General features: G+C 35.5%; 1 protein-coding gene across 2 annotated transcripts in view; it reads right to left on the bottom strand.

Moving 5' to 3' along the window:
* The window catches only part of LOC115210883 (TBC1 domain family member 13), a 91,511-nt gene that overhangs the window by 54,618 nt on the left and 13,489 nt on the right, over positions 1 to 23,404 (bottom strand). For both annotated transcript variants that reach the window (XM_029779656.2, XM_036506177.1), the window contains exons 3-8: positions 13,862 to 13,902; positions 4,661 to 4,722; positions 3,052 to 3,142; positions 2,061 to 2,143; positions 1,281 to 1,440; positions 92 to 223 (exon numbers count right to left, since the gene is read on the bottom strand). In XM_029779656.2, the coding sequence (XP_029635516.1) occupies positions 92 to 223; positions 1,281 to 1,440; positions 2,061 to 2,143; positions 3,052 to 3,142; positions 4,661 to 4,722; positions 13,862 to 13,902 (569 nt within the window). The remainder of the gene's footprint in view (positions 1 to 91; positions 224 to 1,280; positions 1,441 to 2,060; positions 2,144 to 3,051; positions 3,143 to 4,660; positions 4,723 to 13,861; positions 13,903 to 23,404) is intronic.

Raw genomic sequence — 23,404 nt, 5'->3', positions numbered from 1 at the left:
ATAAATCACACAAAAAGAAACAATATTTGTAAAGAACAAATAGAAGTCTTCAAAAATCAGGAACTTAAGGATAGAAATAGCAGTAACTAACTTGTATATATCCTAAGCCAGGATTGAGCTTAGCATAAATGAAGAGAATACGTTCAACAACTTCCCAATGGGCTTCTTTTCCTTCTGATAAGACAGAATATTCTTCCTGGGATTTCTTCCGACTAGACATCATCTGTAAGAGGATATTACACAATGACAATTCATTCATATAAAGTCTTGATAGAAGCGAAACATTTGTAACTGGGTTAGCAAATCAAACTAACAAAAATGTACAGGGTAATTCAAAAAGAATGGTACAAAAGAAAAAACATAATCCTAGCTGGAGGGGGTGCTTGCCTTCCCTTTGCAAATATAAGGACACAGGAAATGTGTCAAAGCCAACAGGAAGCGTCGATGCTTCCTAGGGCTAAATAACGGTGGCGTGATTCCCTTTACGGGACTGTCACGTTGAGTTGACAGTATACAACCACTATACATGTGAGTGTTGTAATGAATTTATTGCAAACATAACAGATGTAATATTGAAAGGTTAACTCTTCAAGTTTCTACTGATGGTCACACATGTTCAATATGGACACGTTTTGTCATACAGCAGACATCTTTATAATAGTCTAGTTTTCACCACCCCTGTGTCAGCATAGCCTGATCAACTGAGTCAACTGTGTCACTTAACCGCTGCTTTAACTCCTGTAATCATGTGGAAGTTGGGGAATGAACACCCTGTCTTTCAGATACCCTCAAAGGAAAAGGTCGCAAAATGTTAGGTCAGGGGACTGGGGTCAGAGGGAGGGACATCAATGGCAAATCAACTCGGCATGGCCAACCCAGCGCTTTGGAAGATGCTGGTTGAGGTAATTGCATATGTGACTACACAAATGTGGTGGGACCCTATCTTGCTGCATAATGATGTCGGATACCTCTTCTTTTAACTGGGGCAACAACCAAATGGACAGCATGCCACAGTAGGTGCACTCTGTAATGGTGGACCATTCATTTTGAATTATCCTGTATATTAATGACAATATTAAATATCTGTTATGTGGTATGGCCAGTATAAGTGAAATGTTTACAGAAGATGTGGGAATTCTCATGGGAATTCTTCAACTTTTGCTAGCCAAGGATATTTTTAACTTAATATTTATACACTATCATTTATACCTTTATCTTCTTCAAGTTCCACTGGTAAATATAAATAAAGTATATTTCCAAATAGATACTACACAACTTACATTTGTGATGCCTAACCAGTTACGAGAAACAGTTTCTGACTGTAACACACATTGTTCAACCCGTTTCCGTAGAGTTTCTACTTTGGTTTTGGCATTAACCATTTCCTCACATGGAAAGTCTGTTGGTTTTTGGAAAAAAAACAAGTCAGGACATAAACGTCTGCAAAAATAAAAAATATATATATAAATATACATGAATAACCGATTCTATGAAAGGAAAATGACATGGAAATAATTTTCAAGAAAGGTCAGGATGCCTTAATTTTAAAAGATTTAAGGCTAATAATAATTACGTGAACTTAAAAGAATATGCACATTAAGTTTTAAAAACTATACTTGATCTCATATAATTTTACATAAAAAATTTCATGTAGTACTAGTTGAGACTTATTCACAGAAAAGCATTTAATATTATAATGTGTGGAAGATTGACTAGCAAAATATAAGGAAATATTTGCCTGCGAGTTCCTTATTTTTTTCAAGAACAAGAGAAAGATACAACAAGGAAAAGATGTTAAGGGAGGTAACTCTTAGAAAGTACTATTTTATCGCAATAGCTTTCTCTTTTACATAGCCGAACGATAGAAAACAACCCAGTTTTAAATTACGTGTGTTAGATTAAGTACCAGAAGTAAAAAAAAAAATTTTTTAAATAATAATAATAAAGTTAACAATCAAGTTCTATGTTGAACCTGAACAGATTAAGGTTTTCGTTTCTTCTTTCAGTTAACATTTACAAAGTGAAAAATAAATCTTTTTATCAGCAAACAAAATACTCACCTGCAATCTTTATCGATTTGTACTAACATCTCATTGTCTTTGAAATAAGCACCCCATTCACTGTCAGGATTAGGATTGAGTGGCTAAAGGAAAGAAAAAAGGGAAAATATTACATCAGTTCTACAACAAGTAAACTATTAAAGTCTGGAGGAATAAATAGAAAAACATCAATGCCAACAGGATTTAGGTTTTGAAGTAAAAATATATTCATTATGACTGGTACCAAATTCATTGGAAATAAAATAATTCCAAGCTACAAAAAGCCCTGTACTTTAGCCATTGAGCATAGTTCCATGACAAAACTATGTGCGTGTGTGTTTGTGTAAAACAGATGAATAGGATTCCATAACATATCTATTTATAAAACAAACTTTATTATTATATGAGTAATTGATAGCTGCCAATTTGCACCATTATGTAAATGAGTTCTGCTACTTCATAATATCTACATTCTTTAATAAGTAGTTGGTTATTAATTTCAGTAGTTAGACAGAGGTCACAACCCCACAACCCCCCAGAAAACTAGTCAGTTTTATCTTCATTTCAAGTTCTAAGAGGTTATGTAGTTTCATAAGACTTAATTTAGTATCCCACCTCTCACAACATAGCTACAGTCTAATAACGGAAACAAATAAAATATAAATAAAATATGAGTTGTGTGCTTTAACCGTTTTGCATTTAAACCAACTATATCTGGCCAAAATATTTTTTTATGTTCAAACCAGTCATATCCAGCTTTTCACACCTACCCTACAATGTCATTGTAAAAATAAAGTTACACCATAAAAATCTCAAAGCTAGGTAATAATGCAGGATTCATTCAAAACAATATGAATATACATGCATTACATTTGAAAGCTAAAGGGTTACAAACTGTTCAACTAATACAGATTAATTTTTACTGCTTGAACACCAGTAACCTCTTTGAACTAATGAGGTTATTCACAATATAATTTAGCCTAAGATAAGTATGCTTTAATATGTAACTTACATGATCTTCCATAGTAACATCAGCCTTCTTTTCATCTATATTTGAACCTGGTTTCACAATCATTTCTTGTACAAACTGATTGTATAGTGCCCTACAAAGAAAGGAAACTATTATTAACCATGGAAAATCTACAAAGAAAAATTGTCATCAAGAGTGTATAATTATCCAGACTATCAACCTCATCTTTCAAGTGTAGGTGTGATGCCCAGCATGGCAGCAGTCAAATGACTGAAACAAATAAAAGAATGGCATTTACACAGACACACACACTTATACACACAGATCTATCATTGATTGTCACTGGATCTTCTCTGGATTGGGGTATAGCTTTTAATTTCAAAGTTGGAAGCTGGACCTTCCATATGTACATCACTGCATACTTTTCTTGCCTTGAGCTCAATTCTTGTAGTCCCTCCCAGAAGTTGTTTCACCGAGTCAATGTTCTTTGTGTAGTGGTGCTGGATTGCCTCAAGTTCCACCACCAATTTGACGCTCTGTGACGACAACAATTGGGAACAGTAATCCAGTTTGAGGACAGATGTCCTCTATAGGAGGTATTTCTGGTTCTGAATGATCTAAGGTTATAGATATATACTCTTTTGCTTGTTTCAGTCATTTGACTGTGGCCATGCTGGAGCACCGCCTTTAATCGGGCAACTCGACCCCGGGACTTATTCTTTTGTAAGTCCAGTACTTATTCTATCGGTCTCTTTTGCCGAACCGTTAAGTAACAGGGACATAAACACACCAGCATCGGTTGTCAAGCAATGCTAGGGGGACAAACACAGACACACACACGCATATATATATATATATATATATATATATACACGACAGGCTTCTTTCAGTTTCCGTCTACCAAATCCACTCACAAGGCTTTGGTCGGCCTGAGGCTATAGTAGAAGACACTTGCCCAAGGTGCCACGCAGTAGGACTGAACGCGGAACCATGTGGTTGGTAAACAAGCTACTTACCACACAGCCACTCCTGCGCCTATAAACATATATAGCTGATAATTCACTCCATTGCTACTTAGAATTTCTAGCCATGTGCAATGCTTCAGAGACAAGAGGATGAATCACTTTATCACCTGACAGATAAAATGCAATGAGAATGAGAGAAAATCACTGAACAGATAAGTAAACCACATTTCTACCCTGTTTTTATACGCACGCGCATGCGTGAATAAAAATGTTGGTAATTGTTAGAGCTCTGATTAGAATGCCTTGTACTAATATTTGTTCTGATTTCGACAATACCAGCACTCACCAGATTCTAACACCTCAGCGATCTTTAGTAATAGTAATAACTGATTCATCATTTTTGATAGGAAAGTAGTTTTAGTCGAGTTCACATCCAGCTGAGTACCTGACGGGTACTTATTTTATCGACACAGAAAAAATGAAAGTTAACCTCAGAGGGATTTGATCCCAAAATGTAGAGAGTCGTAATAAATACCACAAAGCAATTTTTTCCGACGTTTTAATAATTCTATCAATGATTTCTAACAAAGTCGCGTATTCCCATGAATTTTGACGGAGGCGCACAACAGATAAAATCGACATTAGGAGTGTCACAAGGGAGGCAACCTTTATAAAAGCTAACTTACCTTTGTTTGTCTTCCCACATTTGCCAGTCTTTCTTCTTCAAAGGGAGGTAATTCAGCAGCAGCTAATAAAAATAAATTTTAAAAAATTATATAATCGCTATAAACTTGGTAAAATCTATAACAGAACTTCCAGGATGAATCGTAACCCTCCCCCTCTCCCTCTTTATGTATTTATTCACTTATGTATGCGCGCGCGTCTAGACGTATTCTTGAAAAGCTAACACTTCCGAAAACAATACAGTTCTTTTATAAGACATAAGTTTATTACAAAATGGAAAGAAAATGCACCTCCATGCTTTACGAATTAATATTTGATTTTCTCTGTTAAATTTTAATAAAATGCTTTCTTCACAAAAAATACAATGAATCTATCAACCTATCAACTTTTTACTTTAATCTCTTATTCATTACACACGTAACCTAGAAAATTCTGGCCATGTCCATTTCAGTTTCCTCCATTCAAACATTTCTGAAAATAGTTAGTAGATTATTTCTTTACAGCCATTTTATAATTCATTATTAGAAAGTGGAGAGAAAGGATTTTCAGACACTGGGCCTCACTGAGGGGATGATAAGGGACCCAGACTTATGGTGATATGCTGTACTTAAGAAGATATGTCAAGCTAAGTAAAATTGTGGCCATTCATACATACAGGCATGTCTTTTGCAGGTGCCAAAGTCATGTAAAATGGATTTATGCTGGTGCCACGTAAAATGCACTTGTGGCGGTGCTATGTAAACGCATCCACATCACTGGTACATAAAAAACAGCCAGCACCTTGTAACGTGGTGCCGTTAGGAAGGATTTCTAGCAGCAGAAACCACATCAAAACAGACAATGGGAGCCTGGACAGCTCTCCAGCATGACGACAACTGTCAAACTGTCCAACCCATGCTAGCATGGAAAATAGATGTTAAACAACAATGATGAAGTTTCTCTTGAATGAAATATAATAATGAACTTACTTTATAGTGCTCAGGTGCACTACAACGCATCACAAAAGGTGGCCATAAGTGCATGTACAGTACATAGAATAATGCACAGAAAGTGACCAGTGAATGAGTCGTTAGAGAAAAAGGGTGGGGTGGCCATCATGTGTACTGTTGGTGAATTTTGAGAGGCATGGAAATTTTGAATGATGTAGTGTCCCAACAGCTAACAACTGATGTGGGTAGTTTATTCTATGCTTCAGCAATTCTGATTGAAAAATGTTTCTGAATGTCATGGGTCCTGTGTTATTTTTGATTTTGCAAGCGTGTCTATGGGTGATAGACATATGGAATTCAAAAATGTGCCCAAGGTTGTTGTTGGAAAAATGGTGGATAATCTTGTGGGTTTCTACCAAGTCAGTTGCTAGACATTGAAGCTTTGACCATTTAGCATTTAATCAGGCCAAAATATTCTACCTGTTTTTCGTTCAAACTCGCCAAATCTGGCCTCTCACACTTACCCTACAATGTCATTTTAAAAACAAGTAATCACATCATTGAAATTTCAAAACTGAGATAATGAATGATTGATTGAAAACAATATGAATAAATAAGCATTGCATTTGATAGAGAAATCTGATTACGAATTGGTTAATGTGTCCATGCCCAGTGAGACAGGATATTCAAAATAAAGTAGATGCCTGATGAGGGTATTTGTCTGGTTGCAAGTTTCTGAACAGTTTCCAGGAGATTGATATATTGAGCCAGAAAGGAGTTCCAAACTGGTGATGCAAACTGTGGATGTACCATAGCCACATACAGCAAATAGATAGCTTATTTTAGAAGTGTAGTTTGTTCAATGTAAATTGCTGTTGACAATAATGCCCAGTTCACTTTCATTAGCAGACTTTTTAAGAGTGGTGTTGTAAAGGGAGTGTAAATTCACAAAGTCATGCAAATGACACATGAGCAGCATTCTATCACATTTTATTCTGATTTCTCACCCAGATGCCCCTCTCTCATCCTCTCCTTATAAGGATGAGTGTTTGTATGTACAAGGGGGTGCTGAAAAGTTCCTGGCTTTAGGTAAAAGAAAATACAGGAGGGATGATGATGATGATGATTATAATAATAATAATAATAATGATAATAATAATAATTCTTTCTACTATTGGCCACAGTCCTGAAACTTTTATGAAGGGGAACTGCTTAACTGAAAATACAGGAGGGATCAGTTAATTATGATTTTATTCAACATATTCCCCTCTCAGATTTACACACTTATTGCAGCGGCCCTTCATATTTTTTAAGCCCTGGATGGTTGGGCCTCTAACCAGGCCTTTTGCAATATCTTTAAAGCCAGGAACTTTTCAACACCTCCTTATATGTATGTATGAAAGAAAATAATGAGTTTCTGTTCTTTAAATTTCTCTTAAGAAATCTTATTCGTTTCCTTCTGTTAAATCTTAATAAGTGACTTTCTTTGAAATGCTACCAATGTGTTCACCAAGAGGATTTCACAGGCATCCAATTTTGAAAATGTTAAATTCACTAAAAGTACTGGATACACAGACATAGCTTGATTGTCAAAATGTCCTGTCTGTGGTTTGTTGTAAACAGAAGTAAATTATAAATAACTGGTGTCATGCACCAATTATTTGGACTTCAAAATTAGGTTAAATATGACACATTGTTAGGATTGTGATATATATATATATATCTTGAGCATGAATGATTACTGTACTATTCAAGCCTGAATCTTATAGCAGGTCACATTTAAATCCTGTGTTTAGCAAATAATACTTTATATATATATATATATATATATATATATATATATAGAGAGAGAGAGAGAGAGAGAGAGTGCATGTGAGTGTGTGTGTGTGTGTGTGGAAGATGCAGACAGTTGTGTGGGTAAGAGGTTTGCTTTAACCCACATGGTTCCAAGTTCAATCTCATTTACCAGCCTTTGGGTATTTTTCTATCATAGATTCAATTATAAACAATATTTTATTACTAACTGGTGTACCCGGTAATTCCTGGGGGTAAAGATGTTCTATTGAAATGCCTGATTAATCTGATATAAGAAAGCAATTTCGTTATAACTGCCACAAAAAACTGTCAGCTGGAGGGAGAGATTGTTGGAGGTTGGTGAGAAAGTACTCTGACTCGTCATGGCATTTTAATGGTGAACTTTATGAAGGCTAACTTATTAAAGGTAGTATATAAATATAGTATATATGTATATAAATATATGAATGAAATGAAGAAAGTGCAATAATAACATTCACATTCACTGATGATTGCTCTCAATAACTGCCTTTAGCTTATGGAGTTCTTGTTTTTATAGCTATCGAAAAGCAGCCAAAAGGATAGACATATCGTTGAGAACAAATGATTGTTGGAGGTCTGTTATCTCCATTCCAACCCCTGGTGTCCTAGAAGAGGTTAGAAGGGTCAAGTGGCAAAGACATTATTCTGCTTAGTGAAGAAAAACTATTGTTTTACAGTGAGAAAAGCGCTGTTGAAGTGTTAAGTGAAGTGTTAAGGCTGGCCCTGTGAAATACAGGTACAGCAGAAACAAGAAGAAAGAGTGAGAGAAAATGGTGGTGAAAGAATACAGCAAGTTCATCACCATCCTTTACTGGAGCCTCATGGAGCTTTAGGTGTTTTTGCTCAATAAAAACTCACAATGCCTGGTCTGGGAATTGAAACTGCGATCCTATGATTGTGAGTCCGCTGCCCTAACCACTGGGCCATTGTGCCTTCACACACACACATATGAGTAACAAAGAGGTACAGATGACAATTCATTACAGCTGTCTCTAATGACTCCTTCAATTGATTAATGAGAATATTACTTCATTGCAATGAAACTGTTTACGGCCAGTTAAAGGAGGCATTTGAAATGGCTGTAATAAATTGATGCCTGTACCTCTTTGTTACTCATATTTTATTTACCTATACTGGAACCTATGCTTCATAAATATTACAGACAGTATTTTTAATATAAAGTACATGTTTGAACAGCTAAGAGCGGAATTCTTCAGGGGGGACTTATTATCTGCATACACACAAGAATATCATGTGGTCAGCACTTATGCACCAAGTCTGATAGTCACTTAATATTGTTGAGTATGCATGTTACTCTGACCTAACAAGAGGCCTCAATTTAAGTACTTAATTCAACTGAAGCTTGTGTGTGTATGTATGTATGTATATATATATATATATATATGAATAGAACAGTATGAGAGAGAGAGAGAGAGATAAATATATATAAATGCTCCGTATACTTAACGCATAAAAACATAAAATGTAATGGCATATCTTTTTTCTACCTCCGACAAGATTCAACTTCATAATCATTTAATTATTTTAATCAAAATTTTTAAAGCCTGAATCAAAACAGCTGTCTATTTTTGCAATTAATAAATATAATTATTAATTGATTTATCTCTATTTTCTTATTTTTCTTTATATGTATATGTGTGTGTGTGTGTGTGTGTGTGTATGTATATGTGCATATTGATCGTTAGCCACTACGCACATTTTTTTTCTCTCCTTGTTTTTTTCTGTGTCCCTTTCTGTAGAAGAGCGTAGGCTCAAAACATAAAAGCCTTTCTATTCCTGAGCATTATACTAATACATCTGTTTGTTTTGTACACCACCTGCCTCCGTCTTTTGTTTTTTTCATAAATTCTCCCTAGATATATATATTACTGAAATTTGTGTCAACATCCTGAAGTAAACAACTTCCTAGTTCTTGACATGTGAAAAATATACTACCTTTTACTAGGAAAAAGAAATGTTGGTTAGTGTTATTTATAAAGTGCAAGTATGGAAAATGGACAAACACAAAAGAATATATATATACCCCTCCGCAAAAAAATCGCAAATTTTATTTAATCTGCTTTTGCGGGAAGGACTGTTTCAATGAAGTCATGACTCGCCTTTACCTTCAAAACGCAGAGTAGATGAAACAGAGGCAGCTGAAGAAGGGGAATTTTCCTTGTTTTGTATGTCCTGTACTCTATTTTTTCGTTGTTTAAGAAAAATGTCCATTTCCTTGGCTTTGTGTTTATGTTTTCGTTTCTCATTGTGTTCGACGTTTTTTTGGTGTCCTGTACCCATATATGCATGTATATATACATATAGATGTAGGTACGTACATATATGTATGTATATATGCATATGTTTTATTTATTAATTTGTTATACATATATATATATATATATAAGTATATGAAAGAATGGAGTTGAACGACTAGTTAACAAATATCCTTTATTCTCGACATATGTTTCGAAAGCTGCATATTCCTAATTCTGAAGGAATAAGGAGTACATTATGCAGATTTCTCATCAGGAAAATCAGAAAATCAGAAAAAGGATATTTGTTAACTAGTCGTTCAACTCCATTCTTTCATACACTTATATATATATATATATATATATGTATAACAAATTAATAAATAAAACATATGCATATATACATACATATATGTACGTACCTACATCTATATGTATATATACATGCATATATGGGTACAGGACACCAAAAAAACGTCGAACACAATGAGAAACGAAAACATAAACACAAAGCCAAGGAAATGGACATTTTTCTTAAACAACGAAAAAATAGAGTACAGGACATACAAAACAAGGAAAATTCCCCTTCTTCAGCTGCCTCTGTTTCATCTACTCTGCGTTTTGAAGGTAAAGGTGAGTCATGAATTCATTGAAACAGTCCTTCCCGCAAAAGCAGATTAAATAAAATTTGCGATTTTTTTGCGGAGGGGTATATATATATTCTTTTGTGTTTGTCCATTTTCCATACTTGCACTTTATAAATAACACTAACCAACATTTCTTTTTCCTAGTAAAAGGTAGTATATTTTTCACATGTCAAGAACTAGGAAGTTGTTTACTTTAGGATGTTGACACAAATTTCAGTAATGAAATGCACATGCATACATACATTCACACACACACACACACATGTAAAATTATGCACATGAAATGATGTGTGTGTATATATATATATTTTTTGAATCTGTGTGAATGTGTATAAGATAAAATATCAGTTGATACACATTGTTTATTATGGAATTTTAACATTAAAAAAATATATTTTGTAATGTTCATAAAGTTCAATTAGTACTTTCATACGTTCACAGTAATCATCAGATTACAAAATATATTTAACTGACAGTTGAGTCCTGTAGTACTTCTCAAAACTCTCCAGCAAGCTGAATTTTTGGAAAACGGTTTTGACCAATCAACATGCAACTTAAATGTCACAATTTGCCAGGTGTACCAATATTACTGGCATAGGTCCTGCCTTTATTTTAACCAATTAGCTTGTGGTTTGCATGCAATAGTTTTATGAGTGAGCAAACTTAGTTGGTTTTGATCATTCATATTTCAATCGGTGGGAGTCTTCAGTAATTTGTTTATATTCATATGTTAAAGATATTTTTTAATCCACATCATTAACTGGTTGTTATATTATTGTTGTTATTTCTGTTCAGAACAGGTTTGAACATTTTAATAAACCATTTTCCTTTTATCTTTCTTCCAACCTCACTTGTGTGATGTAGTCTGTGAAAGGGAAAAAGTAGAAACAGTTTCTGACCACATGTTTCTGTATAGTTGCTCAATGGAATTTGAACATTGGTTGCTCAATGGAATTTGAACATGAACATTCCCTATCTCTCCTATATATAGTTCCTCGCAATTTGGGCATTTAATGCAGTATACCCAATTTCTGCTTTCGCTAAATAAAATGAGACAACAAAGCCAAGGCAGTGTGAAATTTCTAGGGCATTTATAAAGAGAAAGGTAGTTTTACAGCTGTTTCAGGGACATAAAAGATATCACATCATCAGAGATGATATGAGAGGGTTAAATACAAGGAAATAATATAGACCAATATAGAAGTTATTTTGTTAGAAGAAAGAAAATGGTATTGGTCAAAAGGATTAGGGAAGAAAAGAAGAAAGAAAGTGGAAGAGACATATATTCCTTCCTTACATTCTTATCTCTTTCTTCTATACTTCCCCCTATTCCTTTTATCTACTGATAGCTCTCCTCTCCCCAGCCCCTCACAATATCTTGACCACCATCTAGCACTCCATTTTCCTTTTCACTTCCTCTTTCTTTCTTCTTTCCTCCCTTAATCCTTTTGACCAATACTATTTTTCTTTCTTCTAACATACTTATCTATTCTCTTTTCTCTACCTACTTCCTCCTACCAGTATATTCTCAAAATTTCATTTGCACTACAAGATCCCTTTGAATAAACAGCACATAGAATTAACATCTACACACTATCCATTTGCAATAACAAAATATGAATTCCTATCAGAATTTACATATCATGGACAAGAAGCTTCTATACCCAATCTACACAGCACATTTCTTGGATAATGGAACAGCTACTTTAACATTCAACATACATTTTTATTATCATATTTCCCTTTATACTTCCTATATCCCTCCCTTTTCAAAATAACTTCTTATATTGAACTATATTATTTCCTATTTAACTCTCGTATCATCTCTGATGTAAGACAACCTTTCTCTTTATAAAGGTCCTAGAAATTTCACACTGCTTTGGTTTTGTTGTTTTATTTTAATTAACATATACACACTCACACAGGATCCACATTAGACTTCTCACTCATGCTATTATTGAACTGCCTTACCTGCCTTTTGGGTCTTCTAGATATCAAAGCCTCTCATATATATATATCATCATCATCATCGTTTAACGTCCGCTTTCCATGCTAGCATGGGTTGGACGGTTCAACTGGGGTCTGGCAAGCCTGAAGGCTGCACCAGGCCAGTCAGTATATATATATATATATATTATATATATATATATATTATATATATATAATATATATGCTCAGATCCTTATTACTTATGAGTATACTCTAGGACTACACCATCTCTCTTCTGCTCTCTCTTACATGTTTGCTGTTTCCTGCTCTCTCTCTCTCTTTTGGTCGCTTTCTCTCTCCTCTTGTTTTTCCTCTGACTAGAAAACCAAGTATCTCCCTTACATCAGCACACTTGTTTATGGACTCTCTCTTGAACCTCTTTCTCACTGGGTAACCATGTACCTCCTCTGTAGCAAGAGACCTATTTCTGCCTCTCTATTTCTCAGTTACACTCTAACTTTTCATCATTTCATACTGGATCACCTCTTCTGTTGTGGCAAGACACCTACTTCTGTCTCTCTGTCACACTCAAACCTTTCAAGGCACAAGTTCCCTCCTCAAATGCTCCTGCCCATCTCATAATTCCTTGTCTTGCAAGTTATTTGGTTACCTTACTAGTGTTGGTACCACATTAAAAGCATCCAGTCCACACTGTAACATAGTTAGTGTTTGGAAAAATCATTCCAAAACTAATCTCGCCAGTGCTAGTGCCATGTAAAAAGCACTGAGTCCACTCTGCAGAGTGGTTGATGTTAGGAAGGGCATCCAGCTGTAAAATCCCTGCCAAAACAGAGACAGTAGCCTAGAGTATATTTTTTACCTGGTTGGCTCCTGTCAACCCTCCAACCCATGCATGCATGGAAGATGGACATTAAACGATGATGATGATATATATATTACGTGGATGATATTTTCAACCTAGACATTACAACTATGTCTGATTGTTGAAGTGCTTCAATTCTGTGTATGTACATATATTTACTCGATTGCAGGCATTTATCAATGGTCTCTCTTTTGATGCATCATTTTCTATCATTAATAAAACTGCTAGCACTTTTGATAACATGAGTATACTAGTAATAATATAATACATACACATATGTAGTAAATAGATAGTACTATAGAGTATATGGATACTACAGTAGAAGGATAATTTTATACTATTTTATATGGTAATACAATATAGTAGATGGGTACTATAACAAATACTGTATAATATAGTACATGGATAATACAGTATGAGGTCAAGTGGAGCACAACAATAAGTTATAAGCATATTTGTCTAACCATATATTATCACTGTGCAAAGTGGTTAGAATATGAAAAAGAATCTAATCATCATAAGAGATTTATTTTCATCCTATACATAATGACATGAAGCATTTTTGTAATTCATATAGAAATTAGAAAGATCTGAATTACTTTATTAATATTTGTACATGAGAATGATGCTAAGCAAGGTCCACCAGAACATAGATATTAAATTAAATGATGATGATGCATTACTACATTAACACAGAGATAATAATGAAGTTCATAGCACTTACCTTCCAGCATATAGATCTGTAACCTGATTCACAAGGACAACCTAAGACAAAAAAACATAATTCAATTAGTGAAAATACCTAGCAAAAAAAATATAAATGATCATTCTTATAAATGATTAAATATCTGAGATGAGTAACTGTTAACAGAGAAAATATTTTTTTGGAAACTAATAACCAAATCTTCAGAGATGAAACACTTATTATTTACATCCACACTACATTTCAAATGGTTTGATTTCCACTTATTCTTGGTTGTATTATTCCTGGATATATATACATTACTCTAAATTTCTTATTACTTTTTCCATTCCTATAAGGATTGACAGGACATTAATACACCTGAACATTAATATGACTAGAAGCTTTTCTATTGCCATCTCTTACCTGTATTTTTTTAAAGTAGGGTGTCTTTATTTCACTAGTCATGACATCTGGGGTAATCATCAGGTCAAAACCCTTGTCTGTCCACCTGTTGGCAATCTGAGCTAAGACTTGTGTCTCTAACACACAAGACTCTTTGAGGAGATGTTTCTCTGAGACAAAATATTTCAGCTATGCCATTCAACATTGCATACACATTATAAATGTTATAACACTGATATTTTAATCTAAAGTGTTTCAGGTGTTTATATTAATTCATATGAAAAGAACCAATGAAATTGAAGAGCTATGGCCATATACTGTTTATGGAAAATGTAAACATAAAACTGCTACAACCCAAACAGGTCACACAAGAGACACAGAAATAAATACTCACTCACATACAAGCATGTGCAAGTTTGTGTGTGTATGTGTGTGAGAGAGAGAGAGAGAGAGAGAAGTTTTTTGACCAATTTTACTCACAAAACCTGAGACAAAACACTTGGCCATGGTGTCGTGCAGTGGAAGCCATGAAGCCATGTCGTTGTAATGTGAACTTCATTAACACTTGCATTTTAATTTATAAATAAAAATTCCTAGTTCAAATCCAGTCCTATGTTGTGTGAGTGTATGTATGTATATCCTCATTATCATCACTTAATGTCTACTTACCATGCTGGCATGGGTTAAAGAGTTTGACTGCAAGGCTGCACCAGGTTCTAGTCTGATTTGGCATGGTTTCTATGGCTGGATGTTCTTCCTAATTCCAACCACTCAGAGTGTAATGGGTGTGTTTTACATGCCATCAACACAGGCGCCATTTACATAACACTGGCAACGGTCATGACTACACTTTCACTTGGCTTGACGAGTCTTCTCAAGCACAGCATATTACCAAAGATCTTGGTCACTTGTCATTGCCTCCATGAGGCCTGATATTTGAAGATCATGCTACAGGCAATGACCACACTTATGATTTCATATATATATACATATTCGCCATGATAGATCGCTAGCCACTACACACATTTTTCTCTCCTTGTTTCTTTCTGTGGAAGAGCATAGGCTCGAAATGTTAAAGACTTTTTCAATTCCTGAGCGTTATACTAATACATCTGTTTGTTTTCTACACTACCTCTCTTCGTCTTTTGTTTTTTTTGTGAATTCTCCCCATATATATATCCTTCTTCCCTTCTTTCCTGAGTGTCCAATAATACTTTATTTGTTCCACGTCCTCGCGTTGCTGTGTTTTTTTTAATGTTTTCTTGTTTGGATTAACTATATATATATATATATATATATATATATATATATATACACACACACAAACATACATCTCCCTATATATATATATATACACACACACACCAGAATAATTTTTATCACTAGAAATGTGGTCAATAGTGAAAAAAATTATAATTGTAATTTTCATCATAGTTTTAATATCTACAGTTTTCAGGTAAGCATATGTAGAATAGGTGAGCAAGCAATGCAGCATCCTTCCATCTCACTTGATCTTGCGTTATTTATAAGCCCCTGTATTCTTATACATAACTCAACTTCTTCCATGGTGTTAACAATTCATATCACTACATACCAAATATACAACTTTTATAGATATTAGCAGGATTCAGTGGGTCCAAGGATCGAATCGTCTTCCAATCTTTGCTTTGGTTTGGTTTCTACAACTAAATGACCATATTAACATCAATACACCTTACAAAGTAGTTGGTGTTAGGAGGGGCACACACCCAAAGAAAGCATACCAAAGCAGACACTGAAACATGATGTAGTCCCCAGATATGTCAAATCCTGTCAAACCATCCAGCCTATGCCAGTATGGAAGATGGACATTAAAAGATGATGATGCTACTGATGCTGCTGACATTTGTTAATATATAGATTTACATATGCACAGTAACAACGATACATCTCATGAACAATAATTTATCTCACTGACATTCTGCTATTTATTCAACCACTGGAAATAATGACAGGAAAGACATCTTGTTATAAAATCAAAACTAAAATAACCACAACTGTTTCTTTTTTAGTCATAGATGCTATTACAGTCATTAGTATAATTAATATTGGCACTAATCAAAACAATATCGGTGTTGTTGTTATTATTAAGGCAGTGAGCTGGCTGAACCAATCGCAGCATTTCATCCATCTGTTCTGAGCTCAAATTCTATTGCGATCAACTTTGTTTGTCATCCTTTCAGGGTCAATAAAATAAGTACCAGTCAAATACTGGGGTCAATGTAATTGTCTTCTCCACCTCCCCTCAAAAACTACTAGTCCTTTGCCAAAATTCGAAACCACTATTATTATCATTATTACTACTACAATTTGATCGACAAGGCCAGTAGAACTTCCATTATAAGCTACTCCAAGGTATGTATGGATAAAGCCAAATTTTTGTCTATTAGAAGCTGTGATTAAAGAACACCGGTTAGGTGTAGTAGAGTAAGAGAGCTTCATAATGAAAGTGTTAAAATGGATTGGTAAGGAAAGAAATTAGACATCAGAATTTCTTTCAAATATTCCGTAGTCTAATCTCCACTATAAAGCTCTCTTACTCTATAACACCTAATCTTGGTTCCATAATTGTAGCTTCTAATAGACAAAAATTAGGCCATACCTGTACATATCCTAGAGTATTTTATAATAGCAGTTCTACTAACCTTGATTATAATTGTAGTAATGTCATTGATGTTACTGTGACTGATGCCAATATTAACTGTTCTAATAACAATAACAGCACCTTCTATGATAAAAGCAACAACAACAATAATATGACTGAAACTGAAAACAAAATTAGAAATAAAAATTTTTTAAAAATTAGAGTTAATACTCTAATGTCAACAGCAACACTACTACTAACACCACTGCTACTACTAATCCTTTCTATTAGAGGCACAGAGCCTGAAATTTGGAGTGGGGGAGGTTAGTTGATTACACTGAGCTCAGTACACAACTAGTATTTAATTCATCAACTCCAAAAGGAGGAAAAGCAAGTTTGACCTCAGTGGAATACTACTAAAATTTTTTCTCTCTTACTGTGTCTGTAGCATTCCTTTATTCACTGCCTGCCACCAAGCCTAGTATGTGCATGTTAACTCTTTCTACATTTCTCTTTTACTCATTCTTCACACTTTCTGTATATGAAGTAAAGCATGACTAAAGGAATTAACCAACATTTACATCAGCTTTTATTAAACATATATATATATATATATACAGTGGTGGCCAAAATTAGAGAATGAAAGTAAAGAATAAAGATATTTACATTTCTACTTCATTTTTCCGAATGGTGTTTTTACTGTATATACTTTATAGTATGTTCATTGTTTACTATAAGTTTTGTAGGAAATGATTAATAACTAAATAATTTATAATAGAAAAGAATGTTTATTTGAAAAATATAAGATAGGCAAAATTAGAGAACATATGACATAAAATTCAAGCAATCAAAATTTTGCCATAAAATTTTACAATCCACATCAATACATTAATAAGATATGTACATTCCTTTATTTTTAATGACTTCAGCACACCTCCATCCATAGGATTTGGCCAATTTCTCACACAGTTCTGGCATAATCTTATTTCATTCTTCCTGTAGTTTTTCCCACAAAATCATAACATTCACAGGTTGGTGCTCTCTGATTTTATCACCAAGTATCTTCCATAAGTTTTAAATGGGATTTAAGGTCAGGGCTCTGAGCTGGCCAATGCATCACAGTAATTTTTACAGCTTCAAACACCTCTTATTTTAGCACTGTGGCATGGTGCATTGTTCTGCATAAAGTTTGGTTGATGAATCAGAGATGACCTCATAGCTGGCACAACAGGCTGTAGAATGATGTTTTTGTATATGGCTGCACTCACATTACTATGGATCAGGATAAAAGGCTCAACACCTGCTGCAGAAATCATTCCCCACACCATTTAATACCCACCTCCAAACTTCAGATTTCTTCACAATGCCTCATGTACTGTCAACCATTAGAGCCAAACAAATTGAACATGCTTTCATCACTGAAGAACACATGCGACCAGTTGTCATTTATCCAAAGTATGTGCTCACTGGCAAAGACTAACCTCGCTTTTTGGTTCTTCATACTGATGAGAGGTTTAATTGTGGGAGAACGGGCATGAAGTTCAACTTCTCTCAAATAACATAGCCTCCGTCTTCCGAGAGACATTCATTCAGTAATCACAATTTACTTGGTGAGAAATTCTTGGAGCAGTATCAAAACAATCTCTTAATGTCAGCCTCTGAAGCACACGATCTTGTTGAACATTTGTTTTCCATGGTCTCCTGCATTTCTCTAATGACACAAATGAGCTTGTTGCATCATAAAATTTCAGTATTCTTGAAACAACACTCTTTGATCTGTTAATGTCTCTGGCAATAGCAGAAATTGCCATTCCTTCTTTCTTTGATGTGACCACTAGCTTCCTTAGGCTTTTATCAGCTTTATGTCAGCTTTCGATCAGAATGGAAATCGATCAATGGAAATCGATCAATGGAAATTGCAGATGTGTTACCAGTGCCGGTGGCATGTAAGAGAACTTTCCGTTTCGCGACCGTTGCCAGCACCGCCCCGTTTCGTGTCCGTTGCCAGCCTCTCGTGCCGGTGGCACATAAAAAGCACCATCCGTTCGTGGCCGTTTGCCAGCTCTGTCTGGCACCAGTGCGGGTGGCACGTAAAAAGCACCCACTACACTCACGGAGTGGTTGGCGTTAGGAAGGGCATCCAGCCGTAGAAACACTGCCAGATTTGACTGGGCCTGATGAAGCCTTCTGGCTTCACAGACCCCAGTTGAACCGTCCAACCCATGCTAGCATGGAAAACGGACGCTAAACGATGATGATGATGTCAGCTTTCTGTGGTTGTTAATTCACTACCATTCAATATAAATCTTCATACTGTTAGGTCAACTTAGTTTACATCAGTTGGAGTGTTACCAGATTTTACTTTTTGAAGTTTACATCATACATTCTCTAAATTTAACCATCTTGTACTTTCCTATTATAAACATTTTCTCAATTATAAATCATTTAGTTATTAATCACTTCCTACAAAATTTATTGTAAATAATGCCTTACTGGCACCTGTGCAGGTGGCATGTGTAAAAGATTCGAGCGAGGTTGTTGCCAGTACCGCCTGACTGGCCCTCGTGCCAGTGGCACATAAAAAGCACCCACTACACTCTCAGAGTGGTTGGCATTAGGAAGGGCATCCAGCTGTAGAAACTCTGCCAAATCAAGATTCAAGCCTGGTGCAGCCATCTGGTTCGCCAGCCCTCAGTCAAATCATCCTACCCATGCTAGCATGGAAAGCGGACGTTAAATGATGATGATGATGAATGAACATACTATAAAGTATATACAGTAAAAATTCCATTTGGATAAATGAAGTAGAAATGTAAATATCTTTAATTTTTATTCTTGTTCTCTAATTTTGGTCACTACTGTATATATCTGTTTATATGAAATATATGGGCAAAATGTGGTTAGCCAATGAATTTATGAGAGCCATAACTAATAAGAACTGACTAGGGGAACATGATGACCCATCCAATTTATATACAAGTAGGGAAGGCAAGTGGAAGATGATGATGATGGTGAAGGTGGTGTGTGTGAGTGTTTTTATGTGTGCACATATTTTTGTTGCTCAACCAGGATAAGCGTACATGTGTACAGACACATCTACTATGTTTATATACGTAGCATGTGGATTTATTTAAACAATGCCACACCTGAACAAGGAATATAAAAAACATAACTGGCTTTGATCTAATTGTTGACAAATAATCATTCTTCACTGTTGAAAAATAGTTTCCCAGTTCAGTTTTTACATAGCAATGTTATCCAACTGAAACATGGCCACCTCATCTTTTAAAAGATAGCCAACACAAATGAGCAGAGACAGTAAAATTTAAATCAATAAATGTAGGTTATTAACCTTCACAATATTGATACATACAACTATTCACCTAGTTATATTCGAGGATGGTCATCTTTTGTCAATAAATACATGCACTATTTATTTGATTTTCACTTTATTATTATTATCATTATTATTATTAAGGTGGCGAGCTGGCAGAATCATCAGCACGCAGGACAAAATGCTTGGTGGTATTTTGCCCATCACTACGTTCTGAGTTCAAATTCTGCCAAGGTCGACTTTGCCTTTCGTCCCTTCAGGGTCGATAAGGTAAGTACCAGTTAAATGCCGGGGGTTGATGTAATCGACTCATCCTCTCTCCCAAAATTCCTGCTCTGTGGCAAAATTTGAAACCATTATTATCCCACCTTAGCGAAAGTGGAGGTATTGTTTTCAGTTATGTTTGTTTGTCCATAAACAAGATATCTCAAGAACAGCTGGATGGATTTGGATGAAACCTTCAGGGATGTTTGGCCTTGTGACTGGCATGAACTGATTAGATTTTGGTATCGATATGGTACCGGACAAGGATTCTGGATTATTTTTCCATCTTTTTTACTTAATTTTTGAGATTGGTCGGGTTTGTGAGAGCAGTCGAGTTTATTTCAGATATTCTCATTTTAAAAATCATCTCTGGCTAATCGTTGAGAGGATGTTGGTGTTGTCTCGATGGAGGTTTGCACTCACTGAGTGCTCTTGTTACTATCAAGAATAATAATATTCTTATTATTATTAAGGCGGCAAGCTGACAGAACTGTTACTGTGCTGGGAAAAATGTTTAGTGGCATTTCTTCTGTCCATATGTTCTGAGTTCAAATGCCGCCAAGGACGACTTTGCCTTTCATCCTTTTGAGATTGATAAAATAAGTACCAATTGAGAAGGGGGGGGGGCATGTAATCAACCTACCCCACTCCCATGAACTTGCCAGCCTTGTGTCAAAATTTGAAATTGTCATCAACATCATCATCATTGTATCCAGTGAGGATGCATGGCCTAATGGTTAGGGTGTTGCACTCATGATTGCAAGATCGTAGTTTCAGTTCCTAGACCAGGTGGTGTGTTGTGTTCTTGAGCAAAACAATTCAATCACGTTGCTCTGCAATCACTTTGGCACCTGACATGTGGTACACCATGCATCTGTTCAGGTCATGTTGCTTCAATGGAGGGAGTGATCTAATGTATGGCACATGCATTTGATCACAATAGACAAATCATTTGTGCTGGTCATACAGCAAAAGCTGAACACTCATAAGTTATCTTCAATGAGAAAGCCCATCATGATTATTAGTTTGTCAGAGTTCTCTCTCATCATACATTCTGTAAGCAGACAATAGTATATTTCTTTACTACCCACAAGGAGCTAAACATAGAGGGGACAGACAAGGACAGACAAACCGGTTAAGTCGATTACATCGACCCCAGTGCATAACTGGTACTTAATTTATCGACCCCGAGAGGATGAAAGGCAAAGTTGACCTTGTCAGATTGTGAACTCAGAACGCAGTGGCAGACGAAATACTGCAAAGCATTTCGCCTGGCGTGCTAACGTTTCTGCCAGCTCGCCTTTCGCAGACAATAGTAGTAAAGTTCAACCCTTGGTTGTTTTACGGCAATATATGGATATGCCTCAATTACATGAATAAAAATAAATATTTAAATAAGATCAAAGTTGTACTTGTTTGGCAAGTGATTTGGTCTGAGATCTTGTGTTGTGTGCAAGAGTCATTTCAACTATCAAAAGAAACAAGATAAAAACTATTATGTTTATATTTTATAACACCACTGTATAACCTGGTTACTGACACAAATCCATTGCAGTCACTGTGGACTCATGTTAGTAACTAGGTATGCACAGTAATGCAATGAAAATTTTGATATCTTACAAAATAAATGGAAGGTGAATATAAAATATTTTATGATTTTAGATAGGTGCAGGGATGGCTAGGTGGTTAAGAAGCTCACTTTGAAATCATGCGGTTTCAGGTTCAGTTCTACTGTGCAACACCTTGGGCAAGTGTCTTCTACCAAAGCCCAGAGCCAACCAAATACCTTGTGAATAAATTTGATAGGTGGAAATTGTGTGGAATCCCATCATATATATATATATATATATATATATATATTCTTTTGTTCTTTTACTTGTTTCAGTCATTTGGCTGTGGAGCACCGCCTTCAAGGGTGTTAGTTGAAGAAACTGACCCCAGGACTTATTCTTTGTAAGCCTAGTACTTATTCTATCAGGCTCTTTTGCTGAACCGCTAAGTTACATGGACATAAACACACACCAGCAATGGTTGTCACGCAATGGCTGGGGGACAGACATTGGAGTGGATAATATACTTTTGGGGTAGTTGTTGCTTAACAGAGCGTTATTGAGCAAAGAATATAAGTAGCATTCATGATACACATCAAAAAGAAGTGATCAAGATCAATAACAATCTGTTAAGCAACAACTACCCCAAAAGTATACTATCCACTCCAATTATGAAGAAGAGAGAGGATGAGGCCAATAAACTGTCCACAGTCTGTCTACCCTATGTGAAAGGCCTCTCTAAAAAGATACAAAAGATATGCGGCCCATATGACATCAGGACAATCTTAAAGAGTAATACAACACTTTGCAAATATCTTCTTCGAGTAAAACCACCAACAGAAGAGAATATGACCAAAGACTGCATGTACTCCATCCCATGCAGCTGTAGTAGGTTATACAAAGGCGAAACATGCCACCCCAACAAAATAAGGGTAGACGAACATCGCAAAGCTGTGATACGAGGAGATATTGATAAATTGGGTATAGCTGATCATGTATAGAAAAATGGAGATCACCTCGTTCTAGGGGATGAAGTTAAAATAATAGACAGAGAACACCACTGGAAAATACGAAAACTAAAAGAAGCAGCACAAGTGCTAGGACACAGCAACCTCCTAAGCAGACCAAGTGCAAATATGAACAGTATATGGGAACCGGTATTAAGGAAAGATAGAAAAATGTTAGATTTATAAACCCTAAAATTCACTCCATAATTGCCCATGAGCATATAGCATAGTGGTTAAGAGTACGAGCTAATAACCCCAAGATTCTGAGTTTGATTCCAAGCAGTGACCTGAACAACAATAATAATAATAACAACAACATCGAAAAATACGTTAGGAATGAGAACCCAGGTTTGAAATTTCCCCAAGACACCTGAAGAAGGCTGGAGGGTATATCAGCTGAAA

Source organism: Octopus sinensis, linkage group LG1 (assembly GCF_006345805.1).
Source record: "Octopus sinensis linkage group LG1, ASM634580v1, whole genome shotgun sequence".
In the NCBI taxonomy this organism is placed as follows: Eukaryota; Metazoa; Mollusca; class Cephalopoda; order Octopoda; family Octopodidae; genus Octopus; species Octopus sinensis.
This window is presented reverse-complemented; position numbering and strand designations above follow the sequence as displayed.